Raw genomic sequence first — 23,896 nt, 5'->3', positions numbered from 1 at the left:
TCAGATTTATTTCGTGGAGCACTTTAGATATATTGCTCACATAATGAATTGTATGTCTTTGTTTGAGCAAAAATTAACCATATCAATTATAAATTAAAAATCATATATCTATATCTACATATATTAATTATGTCTTTGAATGTTTAGTGTTGTGGTAGAAAAACTCCATTGGTGAGGTAGCCACCAAGGTTCAAACCCCTACTGGGCCATTGAGCTTGTGGGCTTTCTACCTTTGTTGGGTCGTTGAGCTCGTGGGTTTGAACAATTGAAGTGTGGGGAATGATGAACCCCCCGAAAATGGACAAAATAACAAACTTTTTCAATGTTGATTCCACATTGACTCTGATTTTGTCTTCAGACCAACCCTATTTCTAAGCAATTCAGTAATTTCACACGTTTTCCTAGGGTTTTGCAAGTTTTTACAATTATTTTTTTCACTTTTTTGCCATTTTGGGGGTTTTAACATGATTTAAATGCAAAAAATATTTGAAAATTGGGTCAACGCTCGGTCAACGATTTTTCATGAATCGGGATTTTTTCAGGGAATAAATCGGCTAGTTCCAGGATTCAAGATTAATCGGGTATAATCGCGATTTTTTGCAGACTATTGTTTCATTGGTCTAAACTCCTTGCAAGAGAGGAGATATTTTGGAGACAAAGATCCAAGGAGATTTGGCTAAAGGAGTGGGATAGAAACACCAAGTTCTTCCATAAGTCAACCAATGTCGATCAAAGCAAGATGAGAGTAGTAGAAATTCAAAGGGAGGATGGATCCCTAACTCAAACCACAAAAGAAGCATATCAAGAGGCAATAAGGCATTTCCAAGCAATAATGAAGAAAGATGCCCTCATCCAAGATGAGGTCATCCAAGATGAGGAAAGGAACAAATTTTTGAGTTGAATTCCCTTATTGATATCTGAGGCTGACAATCTTGAGCTATACAAACCAATCTCACTAGATGAAGTCAAGATTGTCACATTCCAATTCAATCCCAACAAAGCTCCTGGCCCAGATGGATTTTCAGCCAAATTCTTCCAATTCTTTTGGGACATTGTGAAGGAAGATCTGTGGAAGGCAGTGGAAGAGTCCAAGAAGAAAGCAACCATTCTAGAGGCAATGAATCACACTTTCATAGCTTATGTTTCCAAGAAAAAAGAAGCGCAGAGTATGAATGACTATAGGCCAATAGCATTATGCAATATGTCATACAAAATCAAAACAATTTTTTTTGCAAAAAAACTCAAAAAGGTTATCAATCAAGTGATATCAGAGGAGCAGAGTGGTTTCTCCCCGGGGAGATAAATTGTGGAAGGAATCATAGCGGCACATGAAGCAATTCACTCTGCAAGGAAACTCCGCTCTCCTTGCATGTTTGTAAAACTGGATATTCTCAAAGCATATGATCTAGTGGACAGACAATTTCTCCTTAGTGTGCTAGCCAAGTTTGGTTTTCAGGAAAATTGGATCAAATGGATTGGTAGTTGTATACAATCCCCTAGGTTCTCTATACTCATAAATGGTAAATCACATGGTTTTTTTGAGTCCTCTAGAGGAATCAGACATGGGGACTCTTTGTCACCCTTCCTCTTTATAATTATGGCAGAAGCTCCAGGCAGAGCTATTACACATTGTGGGCTTGAGGGACAATGGCAGGGCATTAGCATCACCAATGGCATGGAATCGGTCACCCACCAACAGTTTGCAGATGATACCATATTATTTGGGCAAGCATCAAGATGTGAGGCAAGAACCATTAGGAAAGTATTGGATGACTACAGTAAAGCTTCTGGTCAGAGCATCAATTGGAGGAAATTGAAGGTTTTCTTCCTCAATACCCAACCTAGCCTTCAGAGAGATATTGTTAGGATTTTAGGTTTAAGAACAACAAGCCTCCTTGGGAAATTTTTGGGGATCCGCCTATTTGCAAGAATGAACAAAAAATGCTATTGGGAAGATCTTAGTGGCGGATGCAAAAAAAAGAATGGAATTATGGAAGGGCAAATGGCTAACATCTGCTAGCAGAATATTAATGATCAAAGCAGTTTTATGTGACATCCCAATCTACTCTATGTCTTGCATGAAGATTCCTAAAGCTGTAGTAGGCAACCTCATCCAAATACTAAGAAAATTTCTATGGAATGGGACTAAGGACTCCCATAAATTCTCACTTATTTCATGGGACAACATCTGTAGGCCCCAGGAAGCCAAAGGGGCTGGAATCAAGCAACTCAATGTTATGAATGCAGCAATGGGCATCAAACTTGTTTGGAGCACGTATCAATGCTACTCTAAATGGGTCCGGATTCTGAGAAAGAAATATTTAGACTCTGAAGATCCCATTCTCATAAGGACTCTCTAGGAGGAAGAATTCAAGCAGCGTCGGGACACCATTAGAAGGAACATTGGGTTCCTAGTTAACCTTACTAGAGTGGAGGAGCACGAGGGAGACGATTGGTTTGGTCTGTATATGAAAGAGGAAGGTTTTCTTGAGAGAGAGAAAGGTGAAGCCATGGACACTGACAGTGCCGAAGAGGTCACATATGATAGCACCTACATGGAGGACGACTTGAAGGTTTTCATGGACAAAGCATGGGAACCTGTCCATTCTAACTATGGAAGGGAGTGCCCTATTCTCTACCGTTTTGCAATGGAACAAAAAACACTAGGAGATGAATTGGGTGATGCAAAAACTAAAATGGCATCGTCTGCAGATGGGTCAAGATGAGTTCTTTATTTAGATATATATGTGTTTACTCATCTATTTTTTTTGCTCTAATAGGTGATAACTGTATTCTCATTTTGTAGTCAAAGAATACACATTAGGCATTAATATTTTAGCGAAAAGGAAATTTCGAAGGAATGAGATTTAGCAGATATATCTTCTCCTCTAAGGAATTATGTAACTTTAGGTATGGGATACAGATATGCGGGGGTACAGTTATTGGGTAGCTGGTTTTGGTTGTTTATGGCAAACAAACAATATTATGTAAATTTGCATATTTTAATATAATGGGAGTTGGCCCTCTCCAGCTATTTACTTATCAAAAAAAAATATTGAGTGTGCTCAACATCTATATTACCTTACTTTCACTAAAAAACTAGACTAACTATGGTATCAGGCTATCAGCAATATAAGCAATTTTAATTTCAATTTTTGTTCAATTTTAAAGTTAATGTTAAACTTAACCACTATTCTTGTTTTCAAAGTTCTCTGTCATGATATGTTTTGGAAATTATTAAATTATATTTTAAAAAAATTGGCGTCTCCAAGTACCCTCGTCTCCTATTTTTGAAAATTAGTTGTACCAATACCGGTACCAATCTCAGGAGTCCCCAAGTACCCACGTCTCCTAGTAACCTTGAAAATTTTCAATTGCCCTAATGCTAGAAATTTAAAGGTGATAAAAGCAATACTAGGTGCAAAACGTATCAAGGATAATGGAAGGGTGAGAAAACAAGCTTAAATTGAGGAGATTTCAAAATGAAATTGAAACTAGTGGTACAAGATATGGCAGTTAGAAAAGGCCGCATGATTTGTTGGTTTGTGCACCATTGGAGTAGGCTAGATGGTTCGATGAAAGGTTTTGCAAGAAGAAGTAAAAGCTCTAGCTCACTATCTTAATGATGAATAATAGGGTGTGATTTGAAATGTTGATGAGAAAAAGATACACCATCAAATCCAGAAGCTCAAATCACAACAACATGGACTATGGAAACCCAATGTCTACAATTAATGGCTCATTTCCATTTGTCGAGGCATTCTATCAAGATTTTTGATTGCTAATGGAAAACATGGTTGTTTCCCACCTGAAAGGCACATTGAATGTTACTGGTGGATACACCAGCTGCTGGAAAATGAGATTCTTACTAGGCTTGCACAGTGAGCTGAGATAATCAAATATAAAAAAGTCAATGGCCTGGAGAATATGGTCAGTCAAGTGGAGCTGGTTGTAATGTGAGTTGACAACATGACTTGGGCTGGAGGTTGGTATGGGTACACTTAGGTGTCTCACCTTTGCCATGAAACATAGATTGTATGGCCATATGGATTTTTTGATAGGATGAAATAATGGTATTTTTGAATGTTAGGACACCAAATAATACACAATCTAAGTCTGGTTACACAAAAGTCTTTCTCATTACTATGCTTGAGTATAGGGTTATTAATGTAGATTTTACTGTATGTTTGGTTTTCACATATGATAGTTGCAGGTATGGTAGCTCATTAATAGAACCCCTATAAACAAAGGACAAAAAAACTCAATTAAAAATATTTGCATCAAAATAATGATTGCAAAATTGCTTTGCTCACTTCATAATGATTTCCTCAAAAAAGAAGATTGAACTTTCAAGCTCAAATAACCTGAGTTACTAGTCTCGGTTTTGTTGGAAGATTGGTGCCTTTGTCCCCTTGGTTGTTCAACATCACTCTCGGGGATTTGTGACATGGCTTAATCACCTCTGTAGTTTGTTTAACTCTAATGTTCGTATCGAGCATTAATAGGTTGATCTGTTGGTGCAACAACAAAACCTTGGGCCAACAAGTGGTATCAAAGCTCAAGTCATAGGTTTGAATCCCTCGATTGTGCTAGGGGGAGGGGGGGATTGTTGGAAGGTTCATCCCTTAAGTTGTTCAATGCCACCCTTGAGGATTCATGACATGGCTTGATCTCCTTTTGTGGTTTGTTTATCTCTGGTGTTTGTATTGAGCATTAATATGTCAATCTTTTGGTGCAACAACAAAACCTTGCGCCAATAGGTTTGAGTGCGGGTTCGGGTACGAGAACCCGGTTCGTGGGTACAGGCAAAAAAATTTGCCCTTGGGTTCGTAGGTTCAGGTTAGTCCATACATGTACATACTGTAGGAATCCTTGCCAAATCTGTCCTCAAAATGTTGATTATAGGCTCAAGGAATATTATCAAATACTTAGCATACAATGTATGAAACTGCTGTTATGAATTTTCTGATCATCTTCTTTAAGTTCGTAGGGGCTGCAAATGAAGTTATTGAAGGCTTCTAACAATGCAGGGTTGTTATAGAAATGACATACTAGCTGTTTAGACCTTTACACACACATGTAATGACTAAAATTAACTAGTACAGCTAGTTGGCATAAAGACAAACAATTGTCATGCAAACTACTATCACCTTGAATATGGACATATTATCAAATAATTGGCCTGCAACTAACAAATAAACTAACAGCTGCAAGTGCACTATGTATTCCTTCAAGTATTCAATAGCTGTTCATAATACATCATACCCGTATATTGGCTAGCCATGATAAATTATGATGATGATTGACAGATTGTTGTTGCTGGGGGTGTATGGCCAGCATAGGGGTGTGTGCCAATGCCCTTGTTTGCAGACAAAATGCTTTCCAATGATGCGTTTGATCTGTTCTAACCCTCACGCCCACTAGCAATGAATTTCAGAATTTTCTTGTGCCTTTGTTCATAAAATCGCACCACCTCTAGGATTGCGCCTTCTAGCAACAAGGTCTGATTTCTGGGCTGTACGCTGCCTTTATTTGTTCCCAATAACTTCAAATATGCTGCTCACAATACTGCTGTTAATCGACCCCAAAATCTGATTAAAAAACTCAGTAAATTTTATTCCCAATCTGTACAATTAGAACTTCTGAATGAAACTCTCTTCAATGCCACAATTCGGTAGATATTTCACTACTTCAAAGCAGCTGCACACTGAAGATTCGCACATTCTCCAATGGCTGAAAGTCTGAAACCCTTGGCTTCTTCCTCTCCAAACAAATTCATCAATCTTCAATTCATAATAATCAATGATTCGAATTCTTTTAAAGCAATATATATATTTCTCCACAAAAGGGTTCGATTTTCTCCATAAATGCATTTAATTATATTTAATGATATTAAATGATATAACATCTTAATTAATCATTAAATGTATGCCTTGGTAAGTGTGCAATAATTAATTAATTAATGGTCCCCTTTTTAATAATGCCATGACCCTCAATAATAAAGTTAAGTTATAACTTTATTATAACACTTTTAGTTATTTAATTATAATAAGGGTCATTAAAACATTAATATCTCCATTATAACTCAACATCTCGCATAGCCGTCTGAAATGGGAGTCATCACTGCAATTCCCCATGTGACCAACTTCTCAGCTATAAATAGTAAGGCGTCCAACTTCTCAGCTATAAATAGTAAGTGTGGCAAATGAAGTCCAAATGAAGCCAAACAAAAACCAGATCGAAGCGCATTGAACACTAGGGAAGATGCAACCCTTAGAGGACCCTCTATCCAACACATTAGCCTACGAGGGTCAGGATAATAGGCTAATCTCACAAAATCCAAGTCTACTAAAATGGGGACATTACACATACACGCACACACATATTACATATGCATACAAAAATTTAAAGAAATATACAAAATTATAAAACTAAATACATTTCATAGTGTGATACTTCATCATTGATCAATGCCAAATGCCAATTGATAGTTCAAAATTTCAATATTATCATATTATGTCATAGGCCATTTAATATATATATATCAATGTATCATATATGTCTAGGTTCACAATTCAAATGAAAATCATTACAATTACAAAATAAACAATCAAAAATAATACTTGTCTTTTATCTTCATCAATCATCAAAAGGATCTAGATCAAGATCATCATCGTTTGCTTCAAGTTCAAAATCATTTCAACCCAAAGCAGTGCCACTCCGACTAGGTGCATCATGTGTAGGTATCTCATCATCATCCATAGTGACTCTAGCAAGATCATCAAAAGTTGCATCCAAGTTGGTACACTTAGGGGTTACATCTGAATGCTTCGTTGACCCATCCTTGTAATGGTCTTTCTTATGTGTTAGAAGATACAAATGGAATGAATATAAACCAAGTTTTTGTTTCTTTTGCAGCCAACCGGTTACACTTCACTAAGTGGATAAAGGAGTACCTACTCCAATTCCATTCAGCAGCTAAAGAACTTGCAACATATTGAAATTGGAGAGAAATCCAACAAAACTTAAAAATAAAAAATGCAAAATAAATTAAAAATATTAAATGCTTACCATAAATGATTTAATCTCCGTTGTGTGAACTCTAGTCCTTCCTCAACGTACTACACTGTCAATGTCTTTCAAAAATAATCTCCTGCCCTTCAAAATGTCAAAATGAACTTTGTCTAGCGCTAAGTCAACCTTTTGGGCTCAAATTAGGGTTTTAGAGAAAAAAAAGTGTTTTTTAAATTATTTTTGTCACTTTTAAGTGATTGGACATTTTTTGTGTTGGGCTCTCCTGGGTTCACGCTTGAGTGGCACCCAAGGGGCCCTAGATTGGTTGTGGGTCCATGTGCACAGACCCACAATGTACTCGAAGCCCCTAGGGTGCACCCTGGCAAACCCTAACACAAACCTGGACCCAAACGAACCTTGTCCAAGTGTGCCCACCTCTAGATGCAAACCCGACAATGTAGCAAATAGCTCTTAAAAAATGATACCAAATTCCTCCAAGTTGCTAGATAAGACATCAAAATCCTATAATAAGCATCTCAAAAGACAAAAAGAAGTTAGATTCTCAACTATGGGGAAATTCCGAAATAGAATTTAACATATTTAAAGAAGAATTCAGCACAATATCAATATAAAATTTTGCTAATTTTAAAGGGGACCCGGGTTTGATACAACTTGTGTACTTCTAAACTAAAATAATTAAAAATGCCAGAAACGCGAGATAAAATAAATAAAATTAGCAATAATATGCCTAATAAAACACAAATTGCAAAGAATTAATTGATAGTTGATAATTGAAATTATCAAATGAGACATAACATGTAATATGGCATATATGTCTTTATTACCTATTCATAAATAGGAAAATCAAAATAGTCAATGTTCATTGTCAAACTTGTGAACTACACAATAAAGATTAATCATATTACTCTTCATTGACAATATCTAGAAGAATAATTAGTTAATTAGAACCAAAGCAATGTGATTAACGGCAAGCACCACTCCACTACCTCTATTTTGTGTCTCTTGGATAAAAGTATATTGCCACACTTCATTAAGAAATGAGATTTGAGGAAATTGATTCTCTGGCTCCACATCCCAATAGACTGCTACCAGTAACCTGTAGTACAACCCCTTCAGTCAAAAATTAAACTTCCTTGATGTAATCTCCACAATCCCCTTGGTAGCAAAAACACAATTTCAGTGACATAGAAAAGGCATGGTAATTTCATACAAGTGAAGCTAGAACATAGTACCTAAGTCTAATTTCAGCTCTAAGCATGCAGAAAGAGGGTGTGAAACAAGGGATGTGTTTGCAAATTTTGTTCTTATCAGTGTCTCTAAGGGTTTTTAAATGTTGTTTACTCCTTTTTTTAAATCGTGTTTCTATAAAGGGATGTCGTCGGCTTCAAACCTGGGAAGCTTCATAATAGGAATCAATACCTCTATAATACCAATATAGGTGCAAGGCATCCAAGGTAGTACTCAGATTGAAACACGTTGATTCTTAGGAAGAAAGCTGAATTATCATAACATTTTCCCTTGTACCAACCATATTTCAGAAACTAATACAAGAAACATGAATAGCATAAAAGCTATGTTGCCAAATTGGGTACAAGTATGGATACGTGGGTAAGGCAAAAATATTTTTTGGGGGTTGGTACATTTGGGTATGTATGTACAAAAAATGAATATAATATTCAAACACGCTACTTAATATATTATACTTCAGAAAATTATCTTTTAGTTTAATATTATATATAAACTATGTATGCTTACATATGTATAAATATATTTAATAGATTAATAAATTAATAGTATTAAATATAGCATTTACTCATACTATTTAATAAGTTAAATAAATAATAGCATTATCAATAGTAAAAAATATTGTTAAATAATAAATTAAGTTTTCAATAAGTAATAATATATTAATCAAAGATGAAAAAATGGGGAAAAAAACATGCAAATCGCGATTTTTCCCGATTCAAACTTGCAAAAGATCAAATCGCCAAAAAAATCACGGAAGATTTTATTAAAAAAATCAGCGCGAGTTTGACTTGCAAAATTGTTGAAAACCATGATTTAAACAATGTAAAATCGGCAAAAACAAAAAAACGCAAATGTTTAAAAAAGCGCGAAAGAAAAAACCCTAACTTCTATTTGCATAATACTTTCAACCCGCAAAAAAATGCAGATATCTTCGGGCAGGATATAGATGGCGACGACGGGTATTTGTCATGTTTTTCAAGTTCTTTTTTTTGTGCGATCTGCAATTGGTAACTCCGTCTCTCCATTTGGCAACTGTGTAAGTGTTAATGTTCTGTAAACAATAAAAAACGTGCATTACTAATTTACAATCGAAGACTCTAAATCTTGTGCGTTTTAATTGCTTGAATGTAACTATGAAATATAAAAGTTATTACATTGTCCCAAAAGCATTCTCACCCAATCATATCCACATAATCATGTTTAAACAAAATACATAATTATAAAGAGCTCAATTTGAATAACATCCCTGACAACGAACTTTAATTTTTTTCTCACAATCAAAATATCAAACATGACCAAATAGTGCATTATAGTCACTTGCCTTTCGTGTGAAGCCACTTGAATTAGTTGTATCAAGCAGATCATCGTTAGAGAGTTATCATAGACATTCAAACTGTATTGAATTAGTTGTATCAAACTTTGATAAATGATCTTTGAGCCAAGAATATTGTTCATTGATCATTCTGCCTCCTAGCATTCAACCTAAAACCACTATTACAAAATACCAACCTTTTACTTAATTTAATGTATATGTGTTTCTTTTAGAATATTTTAACAAATTATAGATTTTCAGAAGTTCAATAAATTTGCCGATTCCAATTTTTTAAAAATTTTCGGCCAAAAGATTTATTGCCGATCAAGAGTTTTTCATCTTTGATATTAATAATGCCCTGCATCTGGTTTAACAATCAAGGGCAGACAAGCACTGTTGATAACTATTTAAAAATTGTATCCTAAAGCTTTCTTGTGGTGGAAAATTTTTAAATGCACTGCAATGTTAATGGTGCATAAGAATGCAAACAAAAAAATATGTGATTGCACTATCACAAACTATACAACTGATAAATCCATAATAAATCCAACAATAAAAAGAAGTTCATCCGTGAATGCCAAAATCCTGTGGCTAATAAGCCAAGGCTTCCCAATAAGCCGATACCAACAGTAAACAGTGAATAAGTATCTGTGAAAGTTTAAATTTGACTGCATGACAAAAGACAATAAGATTACTCTCTGAAATATTTTCAGCATTGAATGTTTCAACAAAGATCAGCAACCAATAATCAACAGCTGCAAGGAAAAACAATGATCAAAAAAGTTGATGCAGGAGGCAAGCTTGAGTGGTGTCAAAGACAAAGCAATGCTATAATAATTACCCAGGTTCAATCCCCTGCAAACTGCCGGGCAAGCTCTTGTGTGAATTTTGATACTTTTTATTTGGGGATTGGGATCAGTTTGTATCCCAAATGCTTAGGGTACTTCAATCCTCAATCTCCACATTCAAAAGAACAAAAAAAGAAGAAGTTGCAGGGTAACAAACAGATAGTGTTATTTTCCGTGAACCAGCTAGGGCTCAAATCTAGGACTTCCGATGTGTATGCTGAGGCTCTCTACCATTGAACTACCAGTCATTTTATTGACCAGGCTCTTTTAGGTAACCTCCTTGCTACAGTTGGGGTATGGCTCATTTCTGCAGTACACCATCTTTAGCCACAGTTTGGTGCTTGGGGCTCTTTGTCTGGCTCCGGTGCCATGCTATTTTCCATGGCTCGGGCAGGAATTAAAAATAAGACCTCCCACACACATGCTAGGATGCTCTACAATCTACCACTAAGCTACCAATCCTGTTTGTGAATGGAGCTTTTAGGTAGGCTCCCTTTTATGGTTTAGGTGCGACTCATTTCTCCAAGAGATAAGAGCCCACTGGAACTAATCGGTGATGCTAATGAACTGTTGACATTTAAGCACATTAACTAACAAGGTGGGAATCATTTTGAAACTAGGGCTTCAATTATCCTTAAATACATAAAATTTAAATAAAAAATGCAATAATACTGGGTCTATACAATTCTCAAAATAAAAGATGTTGTCAAACATAACCAAAATGCAATACATTGAAGTTTGAACAAATGACAAATAGAGATCAAGGCCCTCCGAGATCCTTAATATGTGGATTAAAATCTGAAGTTTCCTTGCCCGCTTGGTAAAGCTTTACTTGGTCCAAATGTGCTTAAGGCACAGGAAATCTTAATTGAATGTTTTACAATGTCTTTAATTATTCAACAATCCTTCAAGATGGATTTATAATCCCCTACACGGAAAATACATTGCATTCAATGTGACTTTTGGCAACCCTATTTCTTCCCCGCAGCCTCAACCGATCCCCCACGTCTTTAATTAGCATTACATCGCTATAATTACAATATATAAATAAATGCCCTGCAATTCAAATATTACCATACTAAAATCAATTTTCTTAAAAACGTTCAAGGTGCGTAACATTGTGTAATGAGTTAGTGCCCTGATGACAAGATCACTAGCAAACAAATACAGAATACAGTCTAAATGTCTAACTATTATTGAGAAAAAACCATTTCAATTAGTCGACGAAAATGCCATAAACCCTAAGGCATAAGATGCAAGAACATGTTTCAACAAATTTTCAAAACCTAAGAAGAAGGTACACTGCCATAGGAGAACCCACTTTCTTAAAATTCGTAAGCTACGAAATAATTCATTCGATATACACATCATTGTTTGATCAGTCTATGCCCTAATAATTAATTCAAGTCAAGATCTCCAAGAAACGAAGAGGAGAAGGAAAAAAAGAAGAGAAAAAAATATTGTAATACATTTCAGAAGACAGTCAAAATGCTGAACAAATATTCACACAGATCATTCTAATCAACTGCCGAAAATGGCATAAACCCAGGGAAAAAATACAGGGAAACATTTCTACCAAAATTAAAAACCCTAATGAGAAAACACAAAAAAACATCTAACCTGATGCAAATCCTCTACTGGCATTTGGATGGGAAACGCGGGAAGTTACACATTGTGTATGAGGCGAAGAGAGGCGGAGGGTCTGAGCAAGGGATCGAACTTGTCGTGCCGCCATTGACACTGCCCTTTCCTTTTACTGATGAATCATTCACAATGTATTAAAACCAAGCTTGCTCTTATGTAATGTTTTTGAGAGGTAGTTAAATATTTTACCAAGATTAGAAAAAATTAAGGCAGGGAAAGGATATCCCCGTAAAATCATGAGCTCGACGATAAAGCACTAAATCCATCTTTAGGCTCTTTTGTTGGAAGATGATTAAAAATGTTATAAAGGTATTCCATAAAAAAGAGATTTCAATACAAGATTATTTTAAAATATAAATTGTGTTTATATACAATTTATTTTTTTTTAAATCATATCTAAAAAGTAAATTTAAATAAATAATCATATTAAAAATTTATTCGTAAATTAAATTAATTATTAAATTTAAGTCTACGAAATTTTCTACTTATCAAGGTGGATAGAGTAAACTCATTTTTTTTACTTTTTACACCATTAAATTCTACCCCTCAAAAAAGTAATCTTAAAGTTAGTGTTTAATAAGAATTTTTGTTTTTAGTTTTTATTCTTGAATTTTATGAAATTGAAATAAATACAACTACACGGTTAAAATAAATTTCCTTGTAAAATAGGAGTTTGACATATGTGACTTAAGAAGGTCGATGACATTTCTTAAAAATTCTAATTTTTATTTGTATATAATTTATGTAATTTTTTATCTTAAATTTTTTAGTACAAGAAAAAAATTAAAATTAAAAAACCTAGGAGTCCTTGCACAAGACTCATTGTTTTTTAATAACAGTTGCTCAAAAAAATAGATAGCCCCCTTCATGAGACCATAGTGTAGGAAATGTGTATTGATTGTGTAGATGTAATTGTGGCTATGAAATGAACAACTCAAACCACTAAACTCAACTACACAATCACAAAAAAAATGGATTGAGCTAAACAAATTCAATTAAACATGAAATTTTGCAATAAAAACCCTATGAAAGACTCCTTGTTCCACTTAAAAGTGGTTTTAGCCTTGACTAATTAAATGTGTGCTCAAATTTCTACAACATAAGATTGTTGTAGACGTATAAAAATGACCACTTTCCTAAGTGAATATTTAATATTCATTTTAACCTCATTCTTCTATTTAATTAAATTTTATTTAATTAAATTATTCACATTCATCTATTTAATTAAATGAATTGCTCAATTTATTTAATTAAGTTCACTTAAGCCTTTCATAACCTTTAATTAAATAAATCACTTTATTTAATTAATTCCCCTTTCTCCCCTTTTAATTAAATTTACATTTAATTAATTTGATCCTTGCAAGTAAATAAATCTAATTTATTTATTCAATCCCCCACTTGTATTTATGCAAGTTGCATCTATTTTTGTTGAAATAAAGCAATGTATTTTAATTAAAAAATTTCTCCATCCACTTGCATTTTCCTACATCTCTCACTTGCCTCTCTAAACCCTCTTCTAGATTCTTCTAATCACTTCTAAATTAGCCTAATCCATCTCCTAAATATTGTCACATTCCTAAGCAAAGGGAAGTCACTTCTCAAATCCTCAAAGTCTTTGAAAACCATAAAAGGCTTTATGTCTTCAACAAGTTAACCTTTAAAGTCTTCCTAACCATTAATGGTTAACTCAACCTTCTTGCATGATTAGAGACTTTCTCTCTAACTCAACCTTCATCTAACCCAAGGGTCTCATCAAGCATTCATGGTTTTGACCTCGGTTATCCCTTTAACCCTTGCACAAGAGTTTATCCAATGGATGACCCTAACCTAACCTTAACCCTTGCTTCCTGATGTAACCATCATGTCTTCTCAAACATTTAATGCTTCTTACATCTCCTCTCAAGTAGTCTCTTGTTGACAATTGTCACCATTTCATTGGTGAGAATTGTAAACATGGATTTATTAACTTTCAATCCTGGCCCTTGTTAAGATTATCCAATCTTGACCATTCATTGCCCTATTTTTCCTATAAATAGAGCTCTCATTCTCTCATATTTCATATCCAAGTCTTTAGTATCAAACTTATAGACATTTTACTAAGTATCCAAGTTTCATGCATCCAATCCATAATCATTTTTAAATCAAGCATTTAGCCTCTCTTTGAATAGAAATCATCGTAATAAGCATTTTAAGAAGCATTTCCATTATTATAGCACTCTCATATTGGACTAGTATATCATGTTAGGATAGACTTTTACTAATCTTTTATTGTATCATCATCCATGTTAGTTTAAATCATATTAGATTTAATATCATGCATAACTAGGAATGCATTCATATTAAGTTGATCAAACATCCCTCATTCTTGGAATTGTCATTCCTGAAGTTACTTTGCTCAGTGATCTGAGAGCAAAGACATTGACTTGAGGGATCCTGTGAGATAGAGAACTATGGAACGTCCCTTGGGGAGTTGAGCTATTGAATATATCTCTGTAACTTGCACCAAGAGTCCCATTGGTGTGTGGACCTTTTTGAAACTAAAATTTAAGTTTCATTGCACCACTTTTTTAGCACACATTTATGGCGCCCACCATGGGGCTTAACCCCATAAAACATATCATTTTTTATGAAGGAGTGATATTGCAGGTATGTGAAAAAAGTTGAGTTAGCGCATTGGAGCCTTCTTTTAGCGCTTAGAAACTGTTTGCTAGTGCATTTTGCTCATTGTTTAGCGCATTAGACCCTAACATTAGCGCATTGATAACTTAGGTTAGCGCATAACACTTATGACTCACAACTGTAAAATCACAATGCATTAAGAAACCAATCTAGTGCATCCGGTGATCAGCTTAGCGCATATGTGCATTTCTGTAGCACATTGGTGCAATAGTGTAGCACATAGAGGTAGCAGAGAAGAAAAATTTGTAGCTGAGGAAAATCATTTTAGGCTTGTGTAAGCCCACACTAAACATTTGATTACTGACGAATTTCATGTAGGTTCTAATCTTTTTTGTGCAAGGGAAGGAGTTAGTTTAGAAGTTTTATCTTTTTTACTTTCTTTCAATAGAAATTAAAAAGAATTCACTCTCCCTTATTGTACAAGTTAAAATAAACCTCATATTTTCATTTTGGATGCTTAAAATGAACCTCGGGCTTCTTTTTGATGTTTAAAATGAAAATTCATCTTTCTTTATTGCAAGGTAAAAAGAACAACAAAATTCACTTTTATTTTCTTGCAAGTTAGAAAAGGAAAAACACTTCATTTTGGGGCTCAAAAAAGAACAAAACAAATATACTTTCAGCAAGGTTAAAACAAACTTCATCTTCCTTTGGTGCCTAAAATGTTCAATTTTATTTTTGCAAAGGTAAAAGAACCTCATCTTCATTTTATGCAAAGCAAAGAGGGAAATTTTTCCCCAATCGACTTTAAATTTTGTTGACCAAATCACGATTTGCTTTGTTGACCATGTTTAATCAAAAAAATTTGGAAATACACACTTTGCTATGAAAGGTTAAAAAGAACACCATGATTTTTTGCAGCAAAATCTCCAACTAGAAGTTAAAAAATCATTGTCTTGAAGGCTAAAAAGAACCATTGTTTTCCTTGTCTCAAAAGTGGAAGGTATATGCTATCCCCTTAACTAAGTGAACAAAAAGTCAAACCACTCTTATGCTTTCTTCATTTCAAGCATTTACATCCTTTAGCAGACCTGCCCTCCCTAGTTGCTCTTAGAGCGCCATTTAAATGGTCGGTGAGAGGGGAACGACCTAAGTGGGAAACGACTTTATCGCCAAGTGTTCCAACCCACTATAATCAAAAGTGGAGGTTGACAAAAGTCCCTTCAACGGTTTTCCTCGGTGATTAGCCTTCCCCCAATATCTTTAAGATACATAAAGCCTTTGTTCTAAAGGTTGGGAAGCCTCCCGAGGGAGTTATCACTGAAGACTGAATAGGAAGCCTAATTAAAAACTTCAGAAATAGAAACTTTGAGTTGAGTCGGTATCCAAAAATCTCCAATATCATAGTGCAAAGGTGGGGAAGAATTCACCCGCAAGATTACTCACCATATATCTCCCAAGATAACTACTCAATTGTGAAGCAATTCACTTTGAGTTAATTTCTGGCAAAAGGCAAAAAAATGGGTGCCCCCTAGGGGGTGACACGGTTGTTTGAGCTGACGAAGTATCAAGACTAGTGGGCTATGGTATTGTTGATGACCCTTGAATAAAGAGTCTATATGATTTTGTATTACTTGTATCCAAACCTGTGAAAACATTGAGGATTTGAACACATCCTCACAGAACATACACTATATGTTTAGCATAGGCAAAATTGGTTATTTCTTTCATGTCATGTTTTCAAGTTACGTTCAGAAAATCATCCATCAAAACAAACAAGTGTTAAAAATTTCTAAAAACAGCGAACAACAAAGCAATCAAGGCAGTTTAGTGCATAAGAGCAACATCCTAGCACGTCTCAACCATTTTATAGCGCATGCAAACCAGAACTTAGCACTTCCATCAGTCAAAATAGCGCATAAACAGTTGTCAAACTGGTAGACATTTCAGTAGCGCTTTGCGTAACCATATTAGCGCTTTTGAGCATCAGTATAGCGCATAAAAGGCTTAACTTAGCGCTTTGAGTCCAAACAACAATGCTCAATCAAGACACATTAGCACATAATCTTCCCAGTCAAAAATAATTTCAGAACTCTAAGTTAGCACATAACATAGCCAACTTAGCGCATAGGGAATTTCTTGTAGCGCATCTAAATCATCAGATAATGCATCCAGTCTCTGTTTTAGCGCATGGTGAAAACACAGAAAAATAGAGAGTAAACTAGGCATTTTTAGAAAATTTCATCATCAGTCCTAAACACCCTTTTGGGCCTTTTGTCAAACTCACCAATCAGAATCCGAACCAAATCATCAGAGAAAACATTTCCAAAATCAAACAAGCATCCTTAGAACAAATTTGTCAAAATCTTAAACTAGCTCATGGTAAAACTTCATCCAATCAAAATCAGGTAGTACCATCACATTAATCAAAAGGTTTGCCATCTAACGGATTCTATCAAACAAACAACATACCAAGTTTAAACCTTAAGTTGTCAAATTGAGTTTCCATATTGGGAGACTCTTATCCACATCATTTGATGCACTTTGTCATGGGGGCGAATCTAAACCTCTACTTGATGAAGTAAGCTTGAGTTTTTCAAATGAAGTATCTCAATCCCAACATCGAAGGAAACCATTGATCATTCGTGTATGACCACTCCTCATTTTTTGAGAAGAACAAGTCTTCATCACAAAACTAAGTTGAAGAAGAGACAACCTAGTTCTAAAAAAACTTGCCAAGCAGAATAAGTTTCTCTATATCAATCGCCAACTTTTTAAATCACATCACGCATTCTTGCGTCATATGTGATTATATCTTCAAGGCGAATCAAATGAGTTTGACAAAGAACCCTTAAGAAGAAGAGCTTACATTCAGAAAGCGGCATTCAACCAATGCTTAAATCGTGGAGGAAAGATTAATCCCGCTTTATTCCCACAATTTTGTATCACTTATAACGTAGCTCGACCCAAACCACCAACCCCTGAACAAGGAGAAGATTTTATCCCCTTTGTCATAAAAAGCTTTTACTAGATGCCCATTGTTACTCGCTCTCAAAGAAACAAGCAAAGTGAACCACAACCAGAGTCTTATCCAACCCTTTTGATTATACTGATCTGGGAGATACAGAGATCACTGAGGAACTTCTCCAAGAATGTCAAGAAAACCCCTCATTCTAAAAACTCATGGAAATACTCATTGAAGCTGACAAGGAAAAATATATGCTTATGCTAACTAGCAAAGGAGTTAGACTTCCTGAAGATTTCAATATTGAAAACTTAAGGAAAGTCAATGAACAATTTTTTAGGACAAGGTCTCAAAATTACGACTATCAAGAACAACAGAGAGAAGAAGAAACGCATGATCCTGAAATCATACCTGAACAACATAACATACTTGAACAATTTAACATACCTAAACACAACCATGCCCGAACTAGGGATAATGAAAGGGAAGAAGTTTTCCCTTGGCAAACAAATGCACCCATGGTCGCTCTTACGCAACAAATTCAAATGCTGGAAAGACAAATGTAGGACATGCAATAGGGGACCACGGTGCGATACTCCTTGGATGAAATTTGTCCTTACCCCTTTGACAGGAGATTAAACATGATACCTTTTCCCCTGAATTCAGATGTACCAAAATATGACAAATATGATGGTAAAAGTGATCCCCACGATCATGTTTGGGAATTTTGTACCATAAGCCTAGAATTTGCTCACGATGACACTTACTTAATGAGCCTATTCCCAAGAAGTTTGGGAGGGCAAACAATGGAGTGGTTGTCTAAACTTACACCTCCCATCAAATCCTTTGATGAGTTGGTAAACAAATTTATCACACAATATTCCTATAATATTCAACACGCGATCACCATGTTGGATGTATGTAATACCAAACAGAAAAATAATGAAACATTCATGGTGTTTCTTCAGCGTTGGAGACGTATGGTTTCGAGATATCCTCGAGATGTGCCTAAAAAGGAAAAGATGGAGATCTTTATCGACAATCTAAATAGTGAGATGAGTTATCTACTCAAGCTCCAGTGCATACCATCTTTTGCTAAGTTGATTGAAAATGAAATCCAAGTAGAAGAAGCCTACATCAAGAAAGGAACATTGAAGTTCTTTAAGGAAGGAACTAATTCATCCAACACTCACTTTAACAACCAAAACAACAACAACACTTTAGACAAATCCAGATTCTGGACCAGAAACAAAAACGTTGTTAATGAGGGAGGAGTTGATGCTAATGATACGAAATCCAAACAACCAGTATTAGCTTTATCAGGTAAACCACAATCTAACAAGAATCAAAAAAGTGTTAACCAAGGCACTAACACTTATCCGCAAAATACCATTCAGGGACCTTCAAATTCAAACACCAACAACAATACCCAAGGCAACACCACTAATCGAGGGAATAATACAAATCAAAGAGGTAACATAAACACTTTCCCAAATAGATGCATCTACACACCATTAGGGCAATCCTTGGAATTAGCATTTCGCGAACTCCTGGCAAACAAGATTATCACATTGCCAACCATAAACAACTTCGAACCCTAGATCAAACCACCTTGGTGGAATGACTCGCATTTCTGTGATTTTCATCGAAACAAAGGACATCACACAAATGATTGCACGAGGCTTAAGAATATTGTTCAAGATATGATCGATAGAGGTGATTTAACGGTTGATGGTCTCAAAACAAATGGTGATCATGACGCCTTTAAAATTCCTCTTCCAAATTACAACAAGGAAGGAGCTTCATCATCAAACGATACACAAGGAGATCGCATAAATCATTTGTACAACAACACCATCAATCACATATCAATAGATGAAAACCAAATAAATGTCATAAAAATCAAAGACAAACAAGACCATACATCAATCAATGTGACAACCAGAGCTCAAAATATATGTCTTAAAAGGGCATACATCGACATCGAACACTATCCCCAAGACTCAATATGATTTGGTAAATCAACTATGGAGAACTCATGCTTAGATATTCATACTCGAGTTACTCAAACTCTCGCCGAAACATAAGGACATCTTGGAACAAGCACTAGTTGAAACAAATGTGCCTCAAGATCTGGACGTTGATAAATTTCAAGCCACGGTGGCTCATATGATAGGGCCTCATAATCTCACCTTTTCTTAACACGATAATATCTCTTTGAGTCATCCACATAACACTCCCCTTCATATTGAAGTCTTAGTCTACAAACATCAAGTTAAAAGAGTATTAAAAGATGGAGGAGTTGGTCTTAATATCTGTACCTTAAAACTTATCCGTGCATTAGGCTTCTCTGAACAGTCTATTGATCCACACAAAAAGATCACCATCAAGGCCTATGATGATGAAGAAAGATCATCCAAAGGAACAATGATACTACCTATTCAGGTGGGACCGATAAAAAGAGACACTATGTGCAAAGTCTTAGACATAGACTTAACATACAATATTCTATTGGGCCGTCCTTGGATACATGAAAGGCAATCAGTGTTGTCAATCTACCATCAGTGTGTCAAATTCCCATATAATGGATAGGAGATTTCCATCTCTGCTAGTAATAATCCCTTTCAACATTGCAATGCTATGGGGGTAGCTCAAGACAGCTTGGTTCCACATAACAGGGAAGCTCCAACTTCCTCAACACTAGATCATCATCAAGAAAAGCTCAAATCTTTATCCACGGATTTCAAACAAAAGATGAAAATCAAAGAGCAAGGCATTGGAGAATACTCTTTCAAACCCATGTGTCTATCCAAATTGCCAACATCACCAAAATCTCATGGACAACCTTCTACATCGACACATAAAGCAACACAACCCATCACCAAGTTTGATGGCAAATTTATCCAGTTAGGCACACTGGCACATGAATCAGAAGAGAAATACATCCTTAGTTGTCTATACAAGGATGAGGGAGAAGTCGGAGCTGCTACTCTAGAGGTAGCCATACCAGCACAACAATATGAAAAAGGATTCATGATCATGCAACAGATGGGATACAATGGCAAAGGACCTATAGGCAAGCGTCAAGAAGGCTTTACAGAACCACTAGACCCTCTTTCATAATTTTCTCGAGATAAAATAGGTCTGGGATATGGACACAACATATCCCCAAGGGAAAAACAAAATAAGTATCAAAAACCTCAATGGAAAGCAAAGAAGAAATACAACAAAGACTCATGGCAAGAGGCATTACACAAAGCAGCTGAAACAACAAGGAAAGAGCGAGAACACTAGGAAAAAGAGAAACGACAAGAGGAACTAACCATTCAAAGGGAAGAAGCATCTTATGAGAAAGTGCACCATGTTTAGGAACCTATTCAAAACAAGGCAGAGTCGCCTCCTGAAAAAATCACTACTCCCCAAGGAGGAAAAGTGTATGAACAAATGCAAAGGGTATGAGCAGGCTCTGATTCAAAATCAACAAAAACTACAAGATTGGTATCAATTGTCAGAGAGCTCTTCTCACCCTACAACATACCCGTCCACAGCACTGAAAGACTCCGAGACAGTACTTCTGAAACTGATTCTAATGATTATGAATGGGGTAGTTGTTCAAATATTACTAAGGATGTCCCTAAAAGGATGTCCCTAAGGATGCTATACATCCACACACACCCCTTTCTCGTGAAGGAAAAGGCATAGAGTCTCGATTACTTGAATTCGGTCCACAACATATCTACGAGGCTACGGAAAATGAGCAGCGACACTACGAACAAGTCTACACGAAAGATGATACCATTGAAGACCTTGACAATATCATTAACTTAACCCACATCCCATACAATCTTAACGATACCTCTATCATGACACTTACCGCAACCGACCTCGACCCACCAAATGACTCTCTACCGCTTGTATTTCCTGATTTGATAGACTAGGATGAACCTAAACACCATGATATACCTATTTTCCGAGATGATGAATCCATTGTCCATTACCTATGTACAATCAACCTGGAAATAGGCTCTACCAGCGAACAAAATAACGATATCTGCAATTGAGAGGGTGCCAAGTCTCTTAGTCACAAAACTAAAAGAAACAAAGGATTTAATATTGAAAACCAGTCAATGGCAACGCTAGATCACAAAACAGTCAAAATAAAGGACACATCTGAGGGTGAAAACCTTTTTAAGGCACCTAAAGATGGGAGACTTGACACTCTTCTTAAACACTATCAGGAGCGATCACCCATATTGATCGAGCCCACTCAATCAATCAACATCGGTACGAAAGCAGTAACTAAAAATATAAACCTAGCAAAATCACTAGCAGAAGAGGAAAAACCAAAGTTTATCAGATTATTCAAAGAAAAGCAAATCAATTTTGATTGGTCCTATGTTGATATGCCAGGGATCGATCCAAACTTAATCATGAATCATTTATCTATTGCTCCAGGAGCTAAGCCAGTCAAGCAAAAGTTAAGAAAGATGAATATGCATGTAGCATCAATGGTCAAAGTTGAACTAAAGAAGTTATTAGACGTCGGATTCATTCGACCTATAGACTATGTTGAATGGATTTCAAACATTGTACTAGTTTCAAAACCAGATGGAAGCATCAGTATATGCACAGATTTTAAAGATGTCAACAAAGCCTATCCAAAGGATGACTTTCCTTTGCCCAACATTGACATAATTGTGGACCTCACACTAGGTCATGCAATGCTCTCATTAATGGATGGTTTCTCTGGCTATAATCAAATCAAGATAGCCCCAGAGGATCAAGATAAAACTGTGTTCACCTGTCCTTGGGGAAGGTATTGTTGGAACGTCATGTCTTTTGGCTTGAAGAATGTTGGGGCAACTTATCAAAGAGAAATGATGACAATCTTTCATGATATGATGCATACCTTCATGGAGGACCATGTGGATGATTTAGTGGCTAAGTCATTCACCCGGGCAGAACATCTGGGCATATTAGATAAGATCTTTCAAAGATTGAAGAAATTTCAAGTCAGGCTAAACCCTAAGAAGTGTGTCTTCAGGGTGACATCAGGTAAATTATTAGGCTACATTGTGTCTGAAAAGGGCATTGAAGTAGATCCAGCAAAGGTACAGGCCATCATGGAGATGCCACCTCCCAGGAAAATTAGTCAACTCAGGTCTCTACAGGGACGACTGCAGTCAATCAGGTGATTCATAGCCCAACTAGCAGATAAAAGTCTACCATTCAATCATCTGCTACATAAGAACATACCATTCAGATGGGAAGCCAAGTGTGCAGAATCATTCAAATCAAGCAATATCTAATGAATCCACCAGTTCTGGTACCACCAATAGTAGGAAAGCCACTCATTCTCTACATATCAACAACAAAAGTATCATTGGGGGCACTTTTAGCACAAGAAGATCAAGAAGGCAAGGAACGAGCTATATATTACATCAATCAAACATTAAACGGATATGAGCTCAATTACACATTCATTGAGAAGGCTTGTTTAGATGTGGTATTTGCTTCTCAAAAGTTCCAACATTACATGCTAGCTCACACAATCAAGCTAGTTGCAAAAATTGATCCTCTCAAGTATTTACTCAGCAAAGCAACTCTTACAGGCCAATTGGCTAAATGGGTCATGATTCTCAATGAGTTTGATATCCAATACACAAAGCGTCGAGCTATCAAGGGACAAGTAATTGCAGATCAATTAGCTGAAGCACCAATACCAGATAAGCAACCAATGAAGGCAGATTTTCTAGACACGGATGTCCTTACTGTTACACCCAAGCAATGGACCCTGTACTTTGACGGTTCCTACACCCAACACGACTCAAGTGTTGACATCTTGTTCATCACCCCTGAAGGACACACCATTCCAAGATCGTATAGACTCATGTTTCCATGCACCATTAACATTGTTGAGTATGAAGCCCTGGTCACAGGAATCAAAATGACCGTGGAATGGAGAATCATGGAACTGAAAGTCTATGGAGATTCCCAATTGGTTATAAATCAGATCAACAATAAATATCAGACAAAGGATGACAAGTTGTTGCCATACAAAAGAATGGTAGATGACTTCAAACAATACTTTGTACACATCACCTTCGAGCAAATACCAAGGTTGGACAACAAAGCGGTCGATGCAATGGCCACTATCGCTTCATTGCTACAAATTCCAGAGCAATAGAGTTGTTATGAGTTCCTGGTAGAGCAACTATTTTCCCC

The 23,896-nt window shown here is 35.9% G+C and overlaps 1 protein-coding gene across 2 annotated transcripts in view; it reads right to left on the bottom strand.

The window, feature by feature from the left end:
• Positions 1-12,305, bottom strand: part of LOC131048455 (uncharacterized) — a 33,493-nt gene extending 21,188 nt beyond the window's left edge. Inside the window, exon 1 of one of the 2 annotated variants that reach the window (XM_057982403.2) lies at positions 12,064-12,305. In XM_057982403.2, the coding sequence (XP_057838386.1) occupies positions 12,064-12,178 (115 nt within the window). In that variant the 5' untranslated portion in view covers positions 12,179-12,305. The remainder of the gene's footprint in view (positions 1-12,063) is intronic. The other variant, XM_057982402.2, reaches the window with a different exon arrangement.
• Positions 12,306-23,896: the final 11,591 nt, after the last annotated feature.

This window comes from Cryptomeria japonica, chromosome 7 (assembly GCF_030272615.1).
Source record: "Cryptomeria japonica chromosome 7, Sugi_1.0, whole genome shotgun sequence".
NCBI classification, from domain to species: Eukaryota; Viridiplantae; Streptophyta; class Pinopsida; order Cupressales; family Cupressaceae; genus Cryptomeria; species Cryptomeria japonica.
The sequence above is the reverse complement of the archived record's forward strand: the minus strand, read 5'-3'. Positions and strand labels throughout refer to the sequence as shown.